Source organism: Glycine soja, chromosome 4 (genome assembly GCF_004193775.1).
Source record: "Glycine soja cultivar W05 chromosome 4, ASM419377v2, whole genome shotgun sequence".
In the NCBI taxonomy this organism is placed as follows: Eukaryota; Viridiplantae; Streptophyta; class Magnoliopsida; order Fabales; family Fabaceae; genus Glycine; species Glycine soja.
Window position 1 is genome coordinate 6,528,181 of NC_041005.1, and position 22,851 is coordinate 6,551,031.

At 32.2% G+C, this 22,851-nt stretch overlaps 1 protein-coding gene across 2 annotated transcripts; it reads left to right on the plus strand.

Moving 5' to 3' along the window:
* The first annotated feature begins 7,098 nt into the window (after positions 1-7,098).
* LOC114409070 lies at positions 7,099-19,696 on the plus strand. Of its 2 annotated transcripts, none has more exons than XM_028372365.1 (15): positions 7,099-7,353; positions 7,804-7,931; positions 8,142-8,213; positions 8,292-8,405; positions 9,419-9,487; positions 9,581-9,637; positions 10,799-10,852; positions 10,933-10,995; positions 11,154-11,216; positions 11,364-11,528; positions 11,608-11,763; positions 12,450-12,530; positions 12,632-12,693; positions 12,817-12,951; positions 13,972-14,260. In XM_028372365.1, exons 1-14 carry the CDS (start codon positions 7,191-7,193, stop codon positions 12,908-12,910), a joined length of 1,341 nt encoding a protein of 446 aa, XP_028228166.1. In that variant the 5' UTR covers positions 7,099-7,190; the 3' UTR covers positions 12,911-12,951; positions 13,972-14,260. The 2 variants fall into 2 exon arrangements, with proteins under 2 accessions (XP_028228166.1, XP_028228165.1); XM_028372364.1 differs by lacking the exon at positions 13,972-14,260 and adding an exon at positions 19,344-19,696 and having other exon boundaries at positions 7,100-7,353.
* Positions 19,697-22,851: the final 3,155 nt, after the last annotated feature.

Here is a 22,851-nt window from a genome sequence, read left to right on the forward strand (position 1 = left end):
CTGTTAGTTGAAGAAACAATGAAAGATAATAAGCAGTTTAGGGGAAGTTTTTTATTTAAAATTGGTAACAGCAGAGATATGCTTGAAATTCCTGAAGATTCATATCGACAAGCAATAATATTAACATATTGTTAGTTATTCATGTTCTCTTATTAAGAAAATAGGAGGTGATATGGTTTGAGAAAATCAGTGTTTTAAAACCCAGAGATAGCAGCAGTGTGTAGCAGCTGACCCCAAAACTGTTATCACAGGATAGCTGCTACTTTGATTTTTTTTATATAGTTTTTACTACATATACTATATATCCATATAAATTATCAAATTACTCAAAATTCATGACATTCATAAACAACAAGGAAAAGTTGTAGGTGCCTTAAGCAAAACACAGAAGAAGATACCAAAAAAGTCAAATACAAGTTTTCAAGATTAGAATTATCAATCAACAATCATCATTTTCTAAATTGAAGTCTTGTTATTTATCATTTTCACTACTACAGGTAGATTTGGTTTCACTTTAGAAATTGAAACCCCAAAAATAGCCCCCCAGAAAAAGCCTAACCTCTCTGTTTAGAGGGCTTTTCTAGAATAAACTACATAGAGCTGTTATCCTGTCAACTACAGTTGCTATTTACTACAGCATCCCCTGTAGCAGCCAAGGTCTGCTTCTATAGTGATATTTAAAACCCTGGAGAAAATATATTTTTTTTTCAATTTTATTTTTAAAAAAAATCATGTTATCTTTACTTCATTTTCTATTTTCAAAAGTTTGTATAGAAAATAGTGGAAACAGGAACAAATGAAAGTCAGAAAATGTTGTTTTGTCATTGTTAATTATACATGTAGAAAGCAGGGAGAGATAAAAAGTAGTTACTGGGAACGATAGGGAGAGAGAAAAAGTAGTTACTGGGAACAAAATTTTAAAAATGAAGAAATCTAATTTCTTATCCAAACACAAAATTTTAGAAATGAAAGAATTTAAATTGAAAAATTTAAAATTCTCAAAATTTAAAATTCTCTTAAATTTCCTCATCCAAACACACTCTAAGGGTATTTTCAGCATTTTGATTAGGGCAATGCTAACTCCTTTTTTTAATCCACATACCCCAACTTTTTTGAACTTTTTAAAATAGCAAAACTATCCCCACCTTCACCACCCTCCCCTTCCCTACACCCACTCCTCTTAGTTTTCTTTTATTTTCATCTCTTTAAAGCCATAATGGGCTATTTTGATCTGTTTCTTTTTTTTTTGCTTTTCACGAAACTAGTTTTTGTTAAGGATATTTTTATTTAAAAAAATACAAAAAAAGATTGGTTGGCGAAAAGTAACAAAAAAGAGAGAGGAATGTAAATAGCATCTGCCTTTTGATTAATTTAATTTTCTCTCCGGTAATTTGATTTGAACTTGTGGTTTTTTGGGGAGTGAATCAATTTTTAGGTTGTTAGTTCCTACACCATAAAAAATAAAAAATTTCATGGGCTCAATTTTTAATAGTCTAACTATTGTATTGGATGAGCCCAGTATCATTAGACAAACTCATAACAAATTTAACAAGACAATTGATAGATACACCTCCCTTAACTATTTAATATACCTCTTTTATATTTTGTCTCAAGTATACCCCTTTCCAGAATACCCCCTTGTGTGCAACACAGCCAAGTTCAAATGCTGTGATATCCTCTCTTATGTGATGGGTCCACTTATTTTTAACATGGAAATGAATTTATTTATACATCTAAAGATACAAGATAACCTGCAAGGTTTCAACGCAACTCAATGTGATGTACATACAATACAAAAACTACATGGTAGTATGGTATCCTCATAAAAATGTTAAATACAATGACAAGCAAAATGTATATAAAGATGTAATAACAGAAAGGATAAGGAGTAAAATTTGTGTAGACACAATACTCGAAAGCAACATGAAGGAGCAAGACCGAAGAATCAATGGTTTAGGGGTATTGAGAAATGAATAACTTGAGTTTTCGTTGCTACTGAATGTGGTTAGAAACAATGGCATCAACGTCTGATCATGGTGATCATGATGTTCGCATGGTCCAATGAATGTCAATGCAGGCTTCCCAAAAGTTATTTTCGGAAGTGTAAAATTGCCGGAAACAGTTGAGGAGGTATGTTAATAGGGGTATAAGATTTAAGGGGTATTCTTGAGAGAAAAGATATAAAAGGGGTATATTAACTGTTGGGGGTATATTTATGAATACCCTTTAGCAATCTTATATGGACCCCAAGAAAGACATTAGCCCAATAATAAAATTTTGTGAAATAGAGTATTTAGTAACTTATGGAAAAAAAAATTCAATCAAATTATTGAATCACATAATATTATTTCAAAAAACACGTGAATCAAATTTTAATAATATATATTACCTATATATATGTCAAAAATTAGTTTTTATTTGTATAAATGAAATTTTTTAATGTTAAAGGATATTCGAATGTTAAATTTTTATAATTGACAAAAATATATCCTGAATAAAAATATCAATCATAAAAGATTAAAATTTTGTCCTTTAAAAAAATATTAAAATTGTCTCACCCCAATATAAACATTTCCTCTCTTTCGTGTGTGAAACATCCAAATTCAATGAGCAAGTATTGATGAAATACAAACGAGAACTGTCACCAACATATTTTTTTAATATGCTTTCTATTAGGCTAAATTGATTGAAATCATAATTTTTTAAATTTATTTATTATTTAAAGCGTTTTATTCGCAATTAAAAAATATTAAATAAAATGTCTTAAAAAGTGTATTTTAACCCTTCTCAATAAGAAGGAAATAACAAAAAGGTAAACACAAAAAAAAAAAAAACTAAAAACCCAAAGATGTATAAATGCGTGTATCGTATGGGCCTCTCCAAAATTAATTTGCGAACCAACCAATCCAGGAGCAAACGGTTTACTGTTGGTGTTAAGTACTGAGCTACTCCACATGAGTTGGCCCACGACAACCTACATTCAATTCCTAAGACTTCTCCTTCAAATTAAAATAACTAATATAAATAAATAAATAAAATACTATTATTCATTTAAATAAATCACACACCAAGAAAGTGTGTAATTATTTAACTCAGCTATTAATATAAAACGTGCTTTTATCATATAATGTCTCAAACAATTTCTAACAACACTCTACTTTGAAATACATTGTACTGTACACAATAAAAAAACAGTTTAACATCAATGTGGTGAGTTTAATTTTTATATATTATCATTGTGTAAAATAATATCTTATTAACTAATTAATAATATATTAATATTGTGAGTCTATAAAAAAATTATATTTACATAGTTGGCAGTTGGGTTTGATTCCATTTTCCATTAAAAAAATTCATCCTAACTAAACTTTAAAAACATATGTGATTTGATTTTTATTTAGAATAAAATTCGAATAAAATAAAACTAATATTTTTTATTTAATTTAGTTTGGTTACTATGATTTTTATTAAAATATTATTTTATTGAAATTTATATATTTTCTTTTCATCTTTTAAATTAAATTACATTAAAAATTGTTAATAATAATTTATGAATATTAATATGTTAAACCTTTTAAAATAAAAATTTATCAAATTTTTATTCACTTTAAATTAAACATATGTTTAAAAAGTTGTCTAAAATGATATACACATTATAAATTTCATATACATAAAATTATAAGATAGTGTGAAATTCAAATGATATACACATAACAACAGTTGGATTTGATTTGTTTTCAAAAAATACAAACCACAAATTAAACCAAACTAAACCATCAATTTAAAAAAATCCAAATAAATAAAAAATCAATTTAATTTGATTTTTTAAGAAATTTAATGTAAAAACCCTATTTTTGTACTGATGATTTGATTGTTATAATAAGGTCTTGTTTAACTATTTTTCCTCTCCTTCTTTCTCTTTTTACACGAGTTACTTTTATGAACAACTTGTTATAAAATGTAATATAAATATTTTTTTATCCATAAATATTAATTTTATTAAAATATTATTTGAGAAAATTTGAACTCGAAATCTTTTTTTCCTGTATTCTTTCTTTATCCCTTTTCAACTACAAAATGGATCTTATATATCTGTAATACGAAAATCTTAATTAACACATTCTAAGAGTAATATACACTTTAATTCAATATACTTTTACGAACAAAAATAGTTTTATTTGACAACAAAGGAACATGAAAAAAGAGATTAAAACATAGGATCAAATTCTCGTTTTGTTATTTCAAGCCCACCTGCATCCTTGTTTTGCCACCAAACCATGTTTACATGCATTGGAGAAACTTGTCCAGATACATTCGTGAAAATTATGAAGATAAAACTTGTTTTGCCACCTGCATCATGTTTACAGATGTTGTCCAGATAAATGCTGTCAACTTGTTTTGTAGTTTAGTAAAATAGTTTTGCATTTGGGGAATATTATTATTTTAAAAGTGAATTATTTTTTTTAATAAAGTTATAATTGCTTTTGAACGATAAGTATAGACATTTTTTCTCTCAAAAGGTCTCACATTTAGAATAATTTTATACCTGAAAAGTTTTCAATTTATACTTTTTTTTCCTTTTAAATTCAACTCTACACACGGTGTAATTAATTTTGAGAAATGATTTTTTTGCCAAACAAGTTGATATGCAATAATAATAATAATAATAATAATAATAATAATAATAATACATTTGCAGCTTGCCATCAGGATAATTGTTTTGTTATCTTCAATCTTGTTTGGAAAAACTACTAGTAATATAAAAATATAGCTAGACGTGATTTAACAGAAATCTTATGTAGTTTTTGCACTAAAAATTCTACAAGTTTACTTTTAAGATACATAAATTATTCAACTTTAAACTCAACATTTACAACAGAAGATTGTTTTCCCCTATCATGTTTCGTAGCATATTTTTCAACAAACGTTTGGCCTATGTCTATTTTCCACTTATTTTATAAGTTTGTTCATGATCAACGGAAGGACACTGTCATATTTTTAGGTTATCTATCTGATTTAATTGCTTGAGTCGTCGTCGTCTTTGTTACGTTAACCTGTGTTTGAATATGGAATAAACAAGAAGAAGCTGCCATCCGTAGAATTCCCCTTTTCACTCGCCAGAACCACAAATCCCAACCTTTCATATGATCACACTCACCATGTCTCACGTAAAATATCAATGTTTTCCCGTTTAATAAATAAGTAGCCATGACTTCCATAATTAAATAAAATTCGTATGAGCATTTTGCCAACGACTTCGCTATTTTTTTTAAGAAAAAGTATTTTGGTAATATAAATTTATTAAAAAGTTATAAACATGAAAAAAAGAAATAAAACAGACTAAAATATGTGATAGTACAAATAATGTAATGGAAATAATAATAATAATAAAATATTATATAAATAGTATAACTTTTTTTTTCTTCTTCAGATCCTATTATTAGTCTACTACTTTTTGCTGATCCCTTCGATACATTTCAGACCTTCCTCGGCGGCACTCATGTGTCCTCACCTACCCCTGAACACAACTACTCAACCACATTTCTCATTTATACTCATATATACTTGGAGAAACTAACAATAAAAAAGGCAATATAACATTTTTTTTTCTTCTTCACATCCTTTTATGAGGTAAGAAAGATTTATTTTGTTAATATATATATATATATATATATATATATATATATATTTATATTTAAAGTTTTAAACAAGAAAACAATGTGAGCTTAATTATACTTCTTATCTCAATTCTTTTATCTATGAATACTTTTGATATCCTAATTATAATAGTTAATATTTACTTCTTATAATTTTTAATTATTAAAAATAATTTTATTATGTTAAGTTTTTGTCTTTACATTTTATATGCATGTTAAGGATATATAAGAAGTTGGGTTAACCTACCTAGATTCGCTAAAAGGAGGTTAGGTTAGGTTAGCTCACCTCGTCTTGGAAAATAATCTACACAGAATACCGCCTTATTTTAAGTCTATTTGAAAGAAATAAAAATCACTTTATCCTCTGGTAATTTTACACTTGATAAAAATACAATATTCACCTTTCTTTTATTTATAAAAATACGATCATTAAACATATTTTTACCTCTTTCAATGAGAATTTAAGTTTTTTGGTTGATAATGAGAATTTAAGTTCATTAAACTATATTACAAGTGTGAATTCCAATTTTGGATCGGAGAAAAACACTGAAATTATATAAGGAATTTCTTATAAGTTTTATGTTTAGCTTAATTACATATTTTACCATCTAATTATCATTTTTTTTCAAATTTTATCACCAAATTTCCCCCCCATATTTTATCGATCCATTAAATGTGCAATGAAATGTTGTCTTGTCCCTAAAAATGATGTCATAAAAAATTGAATGGTAAATTAATAATTTATTATAACTATAACATAAACATTTGAAAAAAGACTTAAAAGTATTAATTACCAGTAAAAAATGAATATTATTAACAGAGATACATACTTGGTTTAATTTTGGTATTGGGTAAGCGAGAGATATACTACTTTGCTAAAAGGTTTTTTCAACATAGAAGAAGTTAATTAATTGTGAAGAAAACGGTCTTCCATCAATAATATTATCAATCAATCATTTGGGTTTTGGTGGCCCTGGCTTGCCACATGTTCACATCGCATCGCATTAAAATAAAGATTAGATTGTCACAAAAAAAGAAAAGAAAAGGAAAAAACCATAAATAAAGATCAGGTTAGATTCTCTTAGAACATAGACTGGACCCGCAAGGAAGAATCAACCCACGCACGCCCACCTCGTGTTTCCTTTTTTCTTTATTTATTTTTCATCTTTTTACTATAAAAGTTTATAATTTCTTAATTCACCCGAGAAAAAAAAAAAGTAGAGTCTAATTTAATTTCTAGGTTTGAATGGGTACTAATTTTTACATTATTATTAACGTGTTTAATATAAAATTAATTAAATTTCCTGCTTATGATGATTTCTGATTCAATAATAGCGTAGAGTGAATATACTAAAAATAAAGAAAAGGAGTGAATATGTTATTTATTAAAAAATGAAAATGAAAATGAAAAATAGAAACCTTCCTTCCTTGTAAACGACGACGGTGTTATAAATATCAGAACAGAAGAGTTTTTTTTTTTTCTGTTCTCCGAACTCCGAAGCTTTGTTGGCGGCAAAGCAAATCTGCATAGCGATGGCGCCTCCGAAGCTCTTCGTATTTGCGCTTTCAGTAACCCTGATTTTTGCCATCGTTGGGGCCGAAGCCGATGTTTCCGTCGAAGGAGCCACTCCAGAGCCTGATACCTCCGCCATCAAGATCCAATTAGATCAACTCAATTCCAAGATCCAAATTCTCGGTACGTTTTCATCTTCTATGCGAAATAAAACCTAAATATATTTTTAATCTCGATTTTTTTTTCCTTTCTTAGATTTCAATTTTAGTAGTTACACTGTTTCGTTGAGAGAAGTCCACGTTTACGATTTTTCTTCTTCTTATATTTCTGTGCTATTTTTGTTTAGGAAATAAGGACCGTGTTATAATCGCGAGTCGTTGTGTTGTCGTGTTTACAATTTTCTATTAGTTGCAGTCACTGAATAGGAGAAAGCGTTGTGTTTAAAAAACAATTTTTTGAGTTTAATTTATGTTGTTGGCGAAAGTGTTGTTGAATGATCTCTATACAAGTCACTTTTTTGCGTAGTGGCTAATGATTTACGATTGAAGTGACCTCTATATATACTTCGAATTTTATGTTGTGGTTTCTGATGGTTTCTTTTTATGGCTAATACATGTCGTGCCTAATTTGAAGAGTCTCAAATCAGTGAAAAGTTGGAAGAAGTGAAGAAGAAGGACAAAATTATAGCAGAAAAAGAAAATTCCATTGAAGATAAATCAATTACCATACAATCCTTGCAGAATGAGATTGCTTCTCTCCAGGTGTGGGACTAGAACTGGCTTACAATTTTTCTTCATTGTATTATTTTTTTTTAAATATTGGTTGTTGCATTTCTTACTTCATGTGTTAATAATTTGAGTAACGGTAGTAAATGTTAGTATGTTATTCTCATACTTTATTATTAGTATCTTTTCTTATTCTGTTTATATATTGTATTATAAAAAACCTTCGATAACAATTTTTCCTCCCAGAAAAAAGGGTCACTGGATGCTGAGGAGCAGGTTGGAAAGGCTCATGCACGTGCTGGTGAACTACAGAAGCAGGTTATACATGAATGAGCTAGTAGATGTATCATTTATGATCGATATTCTATAGTGCATACTCTGAAATTCTTTATGCAGGTGGACAAACTTAAAAGGGAACTAGAAACACAAAACAAGGAGAAAGTGAACTGGGAAACTCGAGTACCTGAGTTAGAGAATAAGATTCATGACTTGAACTCAAAATTAGAAGATGTAAGTTTTACATTTGGCTACATTTTTTTTTCCAAACCTGCTTCAATTACATCTTAAGTTTGTTGTCTCTGGAACTACTTTTTCACTTTTTACTGTTGATTTTGGTGTAATTGTTCTTGGTAAAGTCATTACTAATGTATCTTAGTTTACTCATTTGAAAACACTTATACTGAGTTATATTCCCTTTTCATTTCCCTTCTCGTCAATTTGCCCAGTAATATATATTTGATCTGTCCTAGGAGTACCCTATGCAGCTTATCATTTTCAATGCTCACAATGGGAAGGACATCTTACTCTCCACTTTCTCCATATCTAGTTTTAGCTTTTCACATGTTATTCTCTTTCTCCATTCTTCCTTGGTACTGTGATTATAACTGTATTATTCTAGTTGTGATCAACATGCTAAAAAAATACTTCTCTGCTAATTTTTTGCTTGTGTAATCCTGTTACCTTTACTTTTCCCCTCCCACTATGACTTAATATATGTTGTATTGATCCTCAAATTAGGCAATTTTTATTGAGTTTAATTTGACCTGTTGATGGTGTAAATTTTTTTATGCCATTAATGACAAACAAGTGTGAATTAGGATATTTCATTTTAGGATCCTTCTGTAGGTCTAAGCAACGTAAGTTTAGAACTCAGCAGCACCTGGTTGGTTGTTTACTATTCTTTTTTCCTGATTGGTGCATGCTTTTGAATTACACATGTTTTGATGTGCCTTCCTCTTCTAATGTATTGTGTATTACTGCAGCATTGTAATTAGCTGTTAGTGTCGTATTAGTCAGTATAATATTTATTGCTTTTGGCTTTAGGATGATCCTACTCATTGTAGATCAAAGAGAATTACTATTACAGCTATTTGGCTCTATCACATGCAACATTAAATTAAAAACCATTATGCTATTATTTTTCACTAGTTACCTGCAGTACTGTAATCAATTTAAATTTCAAGTTATCGAAACATTTTGTCTTTAAGGATGATGTGGTGACTTGAGTGGTACATTCTTCACAGCTTCAAAAGATAAATGAGGAACAGAAGACAAAAATTCAAAAAAGTGAACGCGCTCTTAAAGTTGCTGAGGTATGTTAGTGCATAGATCTTATCTATGTTGCAGGATGCTTGATGATGTTTTTAATGGAAGTCTCTTGTTTTTCACCTAATATTCTTGTTTAGGAAGAAATGTTAAAGGCAAAGTTTGAGGCTACTGCCATAGAAAAAGAGCTGAGGGAGGTAATAATTCATCAATTCAGTTGACTATCTAAACAATGTTATCTTTCTTATATGTCTGTAAATTTTGATAGCCAGTTGAGAACCTCCAAAGTAGTCCAGGTTAATTATCAATGTTGTGCCTTCTATTTGAAACCAAAGAATTTCTTTTAATTCTGTCTTTTCATTTTATAGCCTTGCACAATTGTGAATAGTTCATCTCGGTGGCTAAGGTTTTCGGATTGTTACTTACAATGTCAAAATCTTAACAAGAAATTCAGGAAATTCTTTGTGATAAACATGGTGGCACTGACCGGGGTTCTCAAAACCCCTTTTTCTTTTACCTAAAAACACTGGAGGGTCAAGTAAAAGTGAACTGTAAAAGTATAGATGTTACATACTATGTAAAATAATTTTTTTAAAATTACACACATACATGTACATAAAATGCTGGTTTCTGAGGTATAAATTCCAAATTATATTAAGTACTAAATGAATGGACTCCATAAGCTCATCACTTGTATTTCACAAAAATAGAAAAGCTATAAAATCTTATATAATTCATCCTTTATTTGATCTTTTGAGTGTGGTTAGCCTGGAGAGAGCTGCTATTACCAGCAACACTTGACATTCCAAAATTTTATTGAAAACAGAGCAAACACCAGTAAAGGACTTTAGAAAGTTCAAACCATTGTGGAACACTGTAACTCAAACTAGCATGTGACTCAATCATAGAAAGGTCAGCCTTAATATGTTTGAGTCACACTAACAGACAGCCAGGGTAAGACCTGAACCTGTGATGTGAATTTTTATGTTGCTCCAAACAAATGCCAAACTGCTTTAAGCCTTGCTTAATTCCAGTTTAATATCCATAACCTAGAACACCCAGCCCAAATACCCTTCAAATATGAAAATGTAAAATCTTTAGTTGAAACCAGGTTTTCACAATTTTATTGTTTTGAAATGCATTCTATAATTATTTTACCATATTTTTTTTTATAATTGTTAAATTGTAGGTTTTAGATTTTTCATTTTGGTTTTGTAAGCAACAGCTTCCTATTGCTACGATGAATGATAGATTTGAGAAAACCATTCCATCCTCATGAAATTTTGATGATATGAATACGAATAATTATAATTATGTGCATTGAATTGACGCATACTGGTCACTGGTGTTATACTCAGGCTCATGGTGCTTGGCTTCCCCCTTGGCTTGCTGTTCACTATATTCATAGTAAGGTGTGTCTATGTTGTATCTCCTCTAATGGTTGTTAAAGCAGCCTTCCTCACAAGTTCTGAGAATTTTATCTTTCTGCCAGTCTTTTGTTGATAGTCATTGGAACAAACATGGGAAACCTGCTTTGGAAATGGTTACTCAAAAGGTAATGTTTTGGTTTTCATTTTGGCTATCAATCTTTCTTATCTGTTATTTCTTTTGACATGTTAATCAATTACAGATACAAGGTTTATTTTATTTCTTTATTACTACAAGCAAGTCATATTGGCTTCTTCATTTCATTGTCCTTCCTATTTATTCTAGGCCCTAGAGAAAAAGGCACAAGCTGGAAAGTGGGCTGAACCTCATGTGGAAACCATTAAAACTGTAAGACCCATTTTTATATCTTTCAGTTATTTGCTATGCTTTGCTTGTTTGTTATCAATCTTTCATATCTTTCAACTTTAAATTTTCTTTAACATCCAGCCAAATTTAATTATTTTCTTCCTCACTTTTTCTCTTATTCAATTGAAGAAATGGGTCCCGGCCGTAAAAGAACAGTGGTCTGTGGTGAAAACAAATGCTGAACCTCATGTGCAATTATTGACCACGAAAACTGTTGAAGTTTATGAGGCATCAAAGAATGCAATTTCCCCCCACTTAAGCAAGGCAAAAGAAGTTGTAGATCCTTATTATCAGGTATAAACCTCTTCAATTCATCCTCATGGTTTGTTTGTTTGCTGATGTGTTTCTTAAGGTATTCACTACTGGTTGACAGGAAGCTAGAAAGTTCAGCAAGCCATACATTGATCAGATTGCTATTGCAGCTAAACCTCATGTTGATAAAGTACAAGAGGTTTTGAAGCCCTACACAAAGGAGGTTGTTCGTGTTTATGGGAAGTTTTTGGAATCAGCTACTACATATCATCGCCAGGTTTCAAGCTTCATCTTTTTTTTAAGATATTGAAAAAAATTATGCAAATCCTTATTGTATTTTTCATTATTCATTGCTGATATCAATGCTTTTATTGTGTTTTTTTTTCTTCCATTTATTCCTGTTGCACTGTATCTACTCTTAAGAAAATTGAAATATGAACTTTGGTTGGCAGTCTGTGTTTTGAAATTTATAGTTGCCCGTTCGTGCAATCAGTCTTGGTTGTTTATCAATGACGAAATATAGTGAAAACCAACTTAATATTGTTGCAGAACTAAATTTGTGTATTTATTAATTTTAGGGGGCAGTATGAGTGTCTGCTCATTAGTCGTGACTGCTACATGCTAACATTTCTTTAGTTTGGAGATCATAACATGATTTAGACATAGCTGTGATGTTGTTGAAGACAGATTTGGTTAAAAGTGTTTCTTAAGTTCCTTTTCGCTTATCATGTAGTGTGATTGTGATTTATAAAACTAGGATTATATTTTCTTGACTGCATATTCACTGAATTTCATGACAGTTCCAGGATCTGGAATAACCTTTTCCTTCAATGCCACGGCATTAGTAAAAAGTTCTGTTAACTTTTTAATTATTGTTTAATCAAGAAATGCTGAAAATTAGGCCTGGTATTGATATAAGGATAAATTGCAGTTTCTGAGTATTGATTTTTTTATTTCATGAAGGTCCAAGCTTCTGTCCAAGAGACACTGAAAAAGCATGAGCTTACTAGACCTCTTGCTACTAAAGAGTTGGAATGGTTTGCGGTATGCAATGAATGAGTTTCTATTTCCTGATTAATATTACTGAAATTGACAGTGATCAGTTGATTTGACAAATAATATTGTCAATTTTTGCACTTTTGCAGGCCTCTGCCCTTCTGGCTTTACCTATTGTTTTAATGGCTAGAGTGTTTTCAGCTGTTTTCTGGTCAGTCTTAAATGTCTTTTTTAAAATCCATATACTGATTTGCTTTTTGTTGATGTGTATGTCCTCTTGATATATGTGTGTGTGATTGGAACTTATAGTAACAGACACTTTTATTGTCTGCAGTAGCAAAAAAGTGAGTAAACCTGCTCGAAATGGAAACACTCACCATGCACGACGTAAACCTAAGCGAGGGCATCTAGACAAGCACACAACATGAAGTTGGTTCCTGCTTTATTTTTTTTCTTGGAAAGAAATTAGGTATGCTATTGTATTCTATTATTTAATTGATTATGGATGCCTTCATTACTATAAATGTAATGACTAGCCCAGTTTCATCTTATACTAATTATTTTATGCGGCATGAATGATGCAAAGTATTAGAGTATGTGCTTGTATAACTGTGAAAACAGTTTTGTAGAATGAATGTAAGGGTTGTTAGCTTTTGCTAACAGCACCTCACTAGTATTAGGAAGTCAATTTCTGTTAGTGTTAGTTCAGAGGGTCAGAGGTCTATATAGACCTTTGTTGTAACTTACTCTAACCAATTTTTCAGATTGCAATAATATCAATTTCCTTTCTCTCTTTCTCTCACTTTCTCTCACAAGTTCCAGATCTGTGCATCCATGGCTTCCGCTCCTTTTAATTTCGTTTCTCAGTCGTTCCCAAACTCCATTGCCGAGAAGCTTGATGACTTAAACTATCTCCACTAGCGACAACATGTAGAACTGGTTATCAAGTTGTATAATTGCAGCGTTTCGTCGTCAATCCCATCGTTCTGCCTCGCTATCTCACGGAGGATGATCGCATTGCAGATCGTGTGAATCCTGAGTATGAAGCTTGGGAAGTTCAAGACCAAACGCTCCTTGTTTGGCTTCAATCTACTCTCTCGAAATCAGTTCTGTCGTGCGTACTTTGGCTCGAATCACTCCTATCAAGTTTGGGAGAAGATTCATGAGTACTTTAGTCTCCATACGAAATCTCGTGATGTTCACCATCCATCGCTGAGTACTTTAAACTAGTGAATCCCAAAATATCAAGCTATTCACTCACTTTGATGGACCTGATCAAATTTTCATAGGCAATGGTGAAGGTTTGAGTATCTCTGGTGTTGGTTTCTCTTCTTTTGTGTCCCCCAATGTTTCTCACATAACATTTAAACTTCACAAGTTATTACATGTTCTTTCAATTTCGAAAAATTTGTTATGTGTGAGTCAGTTTGCTAAGTATAACTATGTTTTCTTTGAATTTCATCCTCACTTGTGTCTTGTGAAATCTCAGGAAACCAATAAAGTACTTCTTCAAGGAGTTGTTGGTGCTGATAGTCTTTACTCCTTTTGTAATCTCAAGCTTCAAGACAACTCTCCTCTGTTGTTGTCTACCTCAACCTCAATTTCAGATACTGGCTTGCCTAGTACAGCTGCTACTGTTAATAATAACTCTAGTGCGGTTTCCAATTCTGTTGTTTCTTCTTCTAGTACTGCTAGTCTTTGGCATGTTAGATTAGGTCACCCTAATGGTCTTCAATCATTGTAACATTTCTCCATCAAATAAAAATTTCTTAGGTTTTTGCTCTTCCTGCTGTATGGGAAAGTCTCATAGATTACCATCTCACACTTCTGTTTCTGTTTACTTTCCTTTGGAGCTTATTTTCACAGATTTGTGGGGACCTTCTCATTTGACTTCAGATGCTGGTTATAAATATTATGTATCCTTTATTGATGCTTTTTCCAGGTACACTTGGATATTTCCTATCAAGAAGGCTGAAACTCTTTCTGTTTTTCAAGCTTTTAAATCTATGGTTAAACTATAACTTAATACTAAAATCAAAAGTATTCAATCTGATTTTTTTTTTGGGGGGGGGGGGGGGGGGGGTTGTGTGAATACAAACCTTTCTCTGCTCTCCTAACCTCCTATGGCATCTCTTACAAACTAATCTGTCCCCGCACTCATCATTAAAATGGTGTAGTTGAGAGAAAACACAAACATATAGTTGATTTGGGCCTTACATTGTTGCATCATGCTTCTTTACCCTTACAGTTTTGGGATTATGCCTTTATTACTGCTGTCTATCTGATTAATAGACTTCCCATTGCTTCCCTCAATTTTGCCATTCCTTTTGTTACCCTTTTCAACAAGGATCCTGATTTTCATTTCCTTAAAACCTTTGACTGTGCCTGTTTTTCCTTGCTGAGGCCTTACCATACACAAACTAAATTTTCGATCCCAGGAGTGTCTATTTTTGGGGTATTCCTCCTCCCACAAAGGTCACAAATGTTTTTCTTCATCTGGCAGAGTCTATATTTCCAAAGATGTTTTGTTTAATGAATTAAGGTTCCCTTATTCTAACCTGTTTCCCTCCTCTTCTAACCCCATTAAGAATCTTGATTCCTATTTCAGCCTTAATCCTAACCTATCTTCACCTTTTGTTATTCCCACCCCTCAATCCTCTCAACTGTCTCCCTCTCATTCTCCTTCTGTACCTTTTGTTCCTCCTGGTTTTCCCCCTATTCCAATCCATTCTCCCACAACCTCTCTTTCTATGTCTCATCCATCCACATCTTCTAAGCCTACCTTTGTTCATCCTCAAACTTCAGAATCCACAACCCCTAGTGCATCCTCTTTTGAGTCCATTTCAGCACCTAATTCTATACCAGCTAATACACATGCTATGCAAACAAGGTCCAAGTCTGGAATTCACAATCCTAGACTACATCCTTCTTTATTTCTTACATTCTGAGCCCAAAATTGTGAAACAGGCTCTTGAAAATGTAGATTGGCTTGCTGCTATGCAACAAGAGTATGATGCTTTTCTGAAAAACAAGACTTGGGACTTAGTTCCCTTACCTTCTAATAGACAGGCTATTGGGGTGGGGAGTCAAAAGGATGCAGGGTGGGAATGGGAATTGAGTTGTAGGAGATCTCTTTTTGAAAACGAAATTGGCATGGCTGCTGAATTTTTAGAGGAGCTAGCACAAGTAACAGTTCATCAACACAGACCAGACTTATGGGTATGGAAGGATGACCCGAGTGGGAACTACTCAACGAAATCTGCATACCAGCTACTGGTGGAAGCAACAACGGGGGCTGCTGAAGATCAGACCTTTGTGGAGTTATGGAAGCTCAAGATCCCACTTAAAGCAGCAGTGTTCACATGGAGGCTCATTAGAGACCGCTTGCCAACTAGGACCAACCTGAGGAGCAGACAAGTGGAGATAAATGATTCACGGTGCCTACTGTGTAACAGCCCGGAGGAGGATGCAGCACATTTATTCTTCCATTGCAATAAAACCCTACCTCTATGGTGGGAATCTCTGTCATGGGTGAACTCATTGGGTGTATTCCCACAAAATCCCAAACACCACTTTCTGCAACATGACAATGGATGTGCTGCTGGAATTAAAGCTAAAAGATGGAAGTGCTGGTGGGTAGCGCTAACATGGACCATTTGGAAGCATTGAAACGGGGTAGTTTTTGAAAACAAATCCTTCGACGGAAGCAAAGTGATGGATGATGCACTATTCTTACTATGGTCTTGGCTTAAGGCAATGGAGAAGGGTTTCACAGTGCACTTTAGTCACTGGTCCTCCCACCTCAAAGCATTTTTCTATAATTAGGGAGTGACGACAGATGTAGTAATTCCAATAGCTCATGCAGGGTATTTTATTTCCTACTATGGGTTCAATCAGGTTCTTAGTATTCCTTGTATGGCGCTCTGAACCTGCTGTATACCCATCCTTTTATGTATTTTAGTACCTCTGGTACTTATTTATAATATATCACCTACTTTTGCTGAGCAAAAAAAAGACAGGCTATTGGGTGTAAGTGGGTTTTCAGAGTAAAGGAAAATGCTGATGGGCCCATCAACAGGTTCAAAGCAAGGTTGGTAGCCAAGGGGTTTCATCAAATTCATGGCTTTGACTTTCATGAGACATTTTCTGCTGTGGTCAAGCCTGTCACCATTCGTATTGTTCTCACCCTTGCTCTGCCACATGGGTGGGAGTTGTTTCAGCTTGATGTGAATAATACTTTTCTAAATGGGCTTCTTGAAGAATCTGTATTTATGACATAGCCTCCTAGTTTTGAAGTTGCAAATAGGTCCCTAGTCTGCAAGCTCAACAAAGCTCTCTATGGCTTGAAACAGGCCCTAAGGCAATGGTTTGATAGGTTGAAACTACTCTGCTGCAGTTTGGATTTGTTGGGAGCAAATGTGATTCTTCCCTTTTCATCTACAGGCAACAAATGCATATTGTCTATCTTTAGTCTATGTGGATGATATCATCATCACGGGTAGCTCTGCTTCTCTAATTCAGCAGCTCACAACCAAACTACACACTGCATTCTCTCTCAAGCAACTTGGTCATTTGATTATTTTTTGGGTCTAGAGATCAAGTATCTACCCAATAACTCTATATTGATGACTCTAAGTAAATATATTTGTGATTTACTCCACAAAACTCACATGGCTGAAGCTTATTCTATTTCTTCCCCCATGGTCTCTAATTGCAAGTTATCTCGACATGGTGCTGATATCTTTCACGATCCAACTCTATACAGATCTGTAGTTGGTGCCTTACAATATGTTACTCTTACTAGACTTGAAATCAGCTTTGCTGTCAATAAAATTTGTCAATTTATGGCTGCACCTCTAGACTCTCAATGGGCAGTAGTGAAAAGAATCTTGAGGTATCTCAAGGGTACTTTGTTTCAGGGACTACTTCTTCAGCCTACTTCTGTTACAAAGCCCTTGGTTCTTCGCGCTTTTTGTGATGCTGACTGGACATCTGATGTGGATGACAGGTGTTCCACCTCAGGGGCTGCCATATTTCTTGGTCCAAACTTAATATCTTGGTGGTCTCGCAAACAAAAGGTCACTGCCAAGTCTAGTACTGAAGCTGAGTATTGCAATTTAGCTCAAACTTCCACCGAGTTAACATGGATTCATGCTCTTCTAACAGAGTTGCAAGTTCCATTCACTACTCCTGTAATCTTTTGTGATAACCAGAGTGCTGTGTCTATTGCTCGCAATCCTGTGTTTCACAGCCGTACAAAACACATGGAAATTGATGTCTTCTTCATAAGAGAAAAGATTCTGGCCAAGCAGCTTTCCATTGTGCATATTCCAGCTCTGGATCAATGGGCTGATGTACTAACTAAGCCCCTTTCTGCAGCAAGATTTGAAGTTCTCAGGGACAAACTCAATGTGGATTCTACTAAATGATTTGAGCCCTACTCTTTTTTTAACAGGTTCCACATGATTTTCGTGTAATGATGGAGTCCTTTAGAAAAATATGTTCTATTAGCTGTGTATATGGAAATGTTTTTGTTGGTAAAGGTAAAGCCTACATTGATGATCTCTACACCTCAAAAGGGATTAGTCTCTGTTGGTTGGGGGTACAACAAAGTATGTTAAAGAGTATGTTGATGACATTTCTCAATTTTTATATAATGAACTCCTTTGCCATCTTGGATTTTCAATTGAGTGGCTAATTTGATTTTCTTCAAAGATTGAAGACTAAAGGGGAAATAAAGATTGAAAACTAAAGGGGAAATAATTTTGAGTATTGAACTGAACATCCTTGAGAAGCTTTGTTTGGTCTTTTAAATACCAAAACCACCTTATTGTGAATTGATATTTTTGAGAGGAAAACAGACATTGTATCTCTTAATTCACTAAATTGTGAGATTGGAACGAAGCCTCTTTAACACTCCTCCTGGATCAAAGTGTTAACAATAGAAAAAAACGAGTGTCTCATTTTCCTCCTCAATTTCTGCTTTGATATCATGTTGTGGTGTTTAATAAGTCGCTGGCATATAGTACAATTGTTTTTGAGGATAAGGGTAAAATGTTAAGTTCCATAGCACGTGTAAGTTATTTAGTTAATGTGCTTAGGTTATGTCAATTTATGTGATTCCATTTGGAAGGGTAAACAAAACCAATATCTGTATGACCATCATAATTTTGTTTCACATTTGGAGATACATCACAGTAGAATGACCACCTACCTTGTGAAATTAGTATCTTGAAAATACTTTTTGGGAGTGTTATAAAGGAGGTCTATGACCTAGTGTAGGGAGAGGGAGAGTAGGTTAAAATGGAGGAAAAAAAGGGGATTTGGTCCCAGGATCAAACAATCTCTTAAGGGCTAGGTGCCACTTGAGTTAAGTCCCTTCTGCAAAACTAGTTTTTTAATATTTTCTTAATCTAAGCAAAACAAGTAAAGAGCATCAAGAGTCTTAGACTTTAGAGGATACTTCATATGCTCAAAGCTATATGAATTTGACAATTGATATGAACAGAGGAATGATGGCCAACAAAAATAGAAGAAAGGAAAGTAGAATGCTATCGGCAACATTGTCTGAGCATCTTATGGGTAACAAATCACTTTTAGTTGATTGAAATGAGTCCTATTACTTTGGGGTCGGTGCCCATAAGTCTTCTTAAATTCCATATGTAGTGAGACAATTGGACATCTGGATGGTGGTCTATCATATTGTCATAAATGGAAGCATGAAACTATGATGCAATGCAACATTTCTTTCATTAACAGGCTTAGTGTTTATTGTGCAGTTTAGTTTTTAACATCATTTTTTTCCCCACTAACTATATTGAAATGCAATGCTCTAAACATACCCGTTTCTGTTTATTGCAGATAATTTTTCCTGTTCGCATGAGCTTATTGAGGGGATATATCTTTCCTGTCGTGTGGGGTTTCGAATATTTTACTTCTCTTTTTTTGGGTGAGGTAACTTTAGGATGTTTCACTGTAGAAAAGGGCACACAGTATGTTTAGATGTTCATGTATTATCACTGTTATATTTTCTTAAATTCCTTGCACTCCCTTTTCCTGTTGGTTTTATTTTCTTAAATTCTTGACATAGTAGAAATGTTTCCACTTAATGTATGTTTATCAGAATCAGAACTAGTTCTGTCTATTGCGGTTGTCTGTGGAACTTGAAATTTATTACTAAAAGAAATTAATTCATGAGTTATTCTTCTTTGGAACTTGCTGATTTCCCCCCCTCTCCCTTCTTTTCTGTTCAAGTTTCTTGAATTATCCTTTGAAAATCGCAAAACATTTGTAATCTCATATTATGCAACATAGAGAACTAATTGACTTATTGTTACGTGAGGGCTATATTGTCTTTCCTGATCTGCATGTGTTTTATAAAGAAACAAGAGACAACTGGTTTAGTTTTGTTTATTTATCTGTGTAAGGTTTGGTTTGATTTAGTTGGAAAGGAAGTCAGTATGGTTTAGTTCACAAATTACGGTTTGATTTGATTTAGGAGTAAAGGAAGATTTGTACGATTCAATTCACAAATTTGAATGAACAGTCTTGCAAACAGTGTTTTTACGATAAAAAATCAGCTGAAATCTCAAAAATAAGTTGTCCCAAACATCTATATGTAATGGCGGAAATACTTCCTAGTTGTTAATTAGGATGTAAATGATGTTTTGCATTATATGTAGTTTAGTATCTACAAAATAATTTACTCTGGTTCAAAATCTGTTGCATTACACACTGGGTTGATTGATTGAGTTTGCTTTACTGGATGAATATTGGTGGACTCAATTGGAACTGAATTATAAGTGAATTGAACAGAGACTGTTTTGCTTTGAATGGTTTTGTAAAATCGAATTCTAAGAACACTGATCTTGCCTTATTTTAATTGGTAACATGTATGATTTATCCAAGGTCCTTTGAAAATTTTGCAATTGGTGAGTGTCAGTGTCTTATGCTCATTCTCAAATCTTGGGCTAAATGAGTTTTTTTGCTTAATTTATTGATCCGTGTTGCAATTGATTTGGTTAAGTTGGTTAATATAAATGTTAAAAAATGAATTTAAATAAATAAAAAGGTGGAGTTGTATATACCCTTTGCCTCGTTTGTTGCTTTGATGGCTTAAGCAATTTATTTTAGGTATCTTTGATGGCTTAAGCTTAGTCACTCATGCATTGTTCATTGTCACATTAATTTCTTTGTCCTTTTTCATATAAGTGAATATTGCAACTTGATACTCTCTTCCTATATTCACGCCTTGATACACATCATATAAGTCGTTGTCATCATATTTAGTGATAGATCACAACCTAGTGATACTGATATAACACAATGTCTCAATGTTCAATTTTAAATTGTCTCCTAAAGTCTCAAAGGAGTGTCATTCGTCACCTCTGGTTCTTGGTACTCACGCGACAGCACTTGCTAAGCTTGTCTCCCTATTTTCTCAGTTGTTTTTATTGAGTTTTGCCCATCACTCATTTTATTGAACACGTTCTAACAAGTCGTATTTAAGATTAAAAAAAAAAATACGTGAAGAAAGTGTTTCATTGTTTGTGAATTATGATGATATTTAGTAATGATGCTGGAGTGAGAATGTGAAGACTGATGATATTTGTTTAAATCATATATTCGATAACGGTGTTAGAAGAAGCTACATTATTATTAAAGAATTATCAAATAATTTATGTGATGTGCGGATTTACCTTTCTTTTCACTGCTGTAAATTATTATTTGTATCACATTATTTTATTTGATGTTTGTTGTGTACCCTTGCTTTCAATTCTACACTTGCATGCATCAAATTTTGATTCATTATTTCATCGATAAACAATAAACCAATTTATACAAAGTTGTTTATGACACATGCTTCTTTATTTCTATTGAAGCCAAAATTTTAAACTTGAACTCAACCTATTGGAAACAAGATAACAGATGAACTAGATCAATTCAATTTGTCAATATAATCTATTAATTTTAATATTATGTATAGTTAAATTGTAAAATTTAAAAAATTATAACACTAAAATTAAGACATTTTATTGGATATATATATATATATATATATATATATATATATATATATATATATATATATATATATATATATATATATATATATATATATATATATATCAAAATAAATAATATCGAAATGCACATAAAGAATATTGTGTTATACTAAACCTTAAGTAAATAAGTCTTAATTATTTCTACTAATAGTCTAATACAATATTGATAAAAACATAATATACATTTTTAAGGTGGGTTGGTGGACTGAAACGATTAATGTATTTTTGAACTTAAATAACAAGTGACACCTGATATTTGAACGTTGTTACATACATCCAGCAAAATAGTTGGTACACCCCGCAACGGATTAGCTCATCCGTAAAATCGATTACTTTCGTGTTATTAGCACGACGCTTTAACCAATTGAGTTAAGACCAATTATGTTATAAAATAAATAATATTGTTATATATAACACTAAAATTTTTAATCTATATTTAATGCGCATATAAATTTAAATAATAAATTTTATGACAATTAATTTTGATATAATAATTAATATATTTACATATATAAATTATAAATGATCTTATTATAATTGATTTTGATCTTATAATGCATTTTTTTATATATAAAAATTTTAAATAAAAATTATATGTTTCATAAAAATTCATATATGTAAACATATTAATTATTATATTAAAATTATTCTCACAAAATTTATTATTTAAATTTACATACGCATTAAATATATATTAAAAGTTTTAGTGTTATATATAGCAACATTTATTTTATAACATAATTGATCTATTAGCTTAATTAGCTAGAACATCGTCCTAATAACGCGAAACTCATAGGTTCGACTCCTGCTTGAGCCATTAATCTGTATGAGACTTACAGATACAAATTGGTCAAGGTTTATGAATTAATTAATCCATATTCCTTTTACCAAAAAACAAAATGGAAAAATCATATAATTATTGGGTGTTGTTGGATGCACCTAGCAACACTCCCGAGATTTTGATAAGGGGGTTAGTAATTAATTATATTTGATAAGGGTGTTCGAAGACTGATGAAACTACTCTATTGTATATGATAACATTGTTCTCGTTAAAATTGTTCAGCTATATGATATTCACTCGCTTATTTTGTATTGTATCCCACGGTTGTAAAGCAACTTGACGTAAATCAATTAATAACTTCCCCATTTTACCTACCCCCGTCAAGCGATGTTAGACTCGGTTTTCAAAGAAACTTAAAGAAAATAGTATTTCAGTCTGTGCAATGAGAGACTAATTTTAAAATGATTTATTAAAATTATCTAATATTATTTGATTGTTTTTTCAATCTCTTAAGATGTAAAAT

Bases quoted from the DNA above. Each gene is read 5' to 3' on its own strand.
- LOC114409070 (XM_028372365.1), top strand. From the start codon at position 7,191: ATGGCGCCTCCGAAGCTCTTCGTATTTGCGCTTTCAGTAACCCTGATT. The intron at 10,853-10,932 runs GTGTGTCTATGT...TCTTTCTGCCAG, and splicing joins TTCACTATATTCATAGTAAG to TCTTTTGTTGATAGTCATTG. The intron at 12,694-12,816 runs GTCAGTCTTAAA...TATTGTCTGCAG, and splicing joins GTGTTTTCAGCTGTTTTCTG to TAGCAAAAAAGTGAGTAAAC.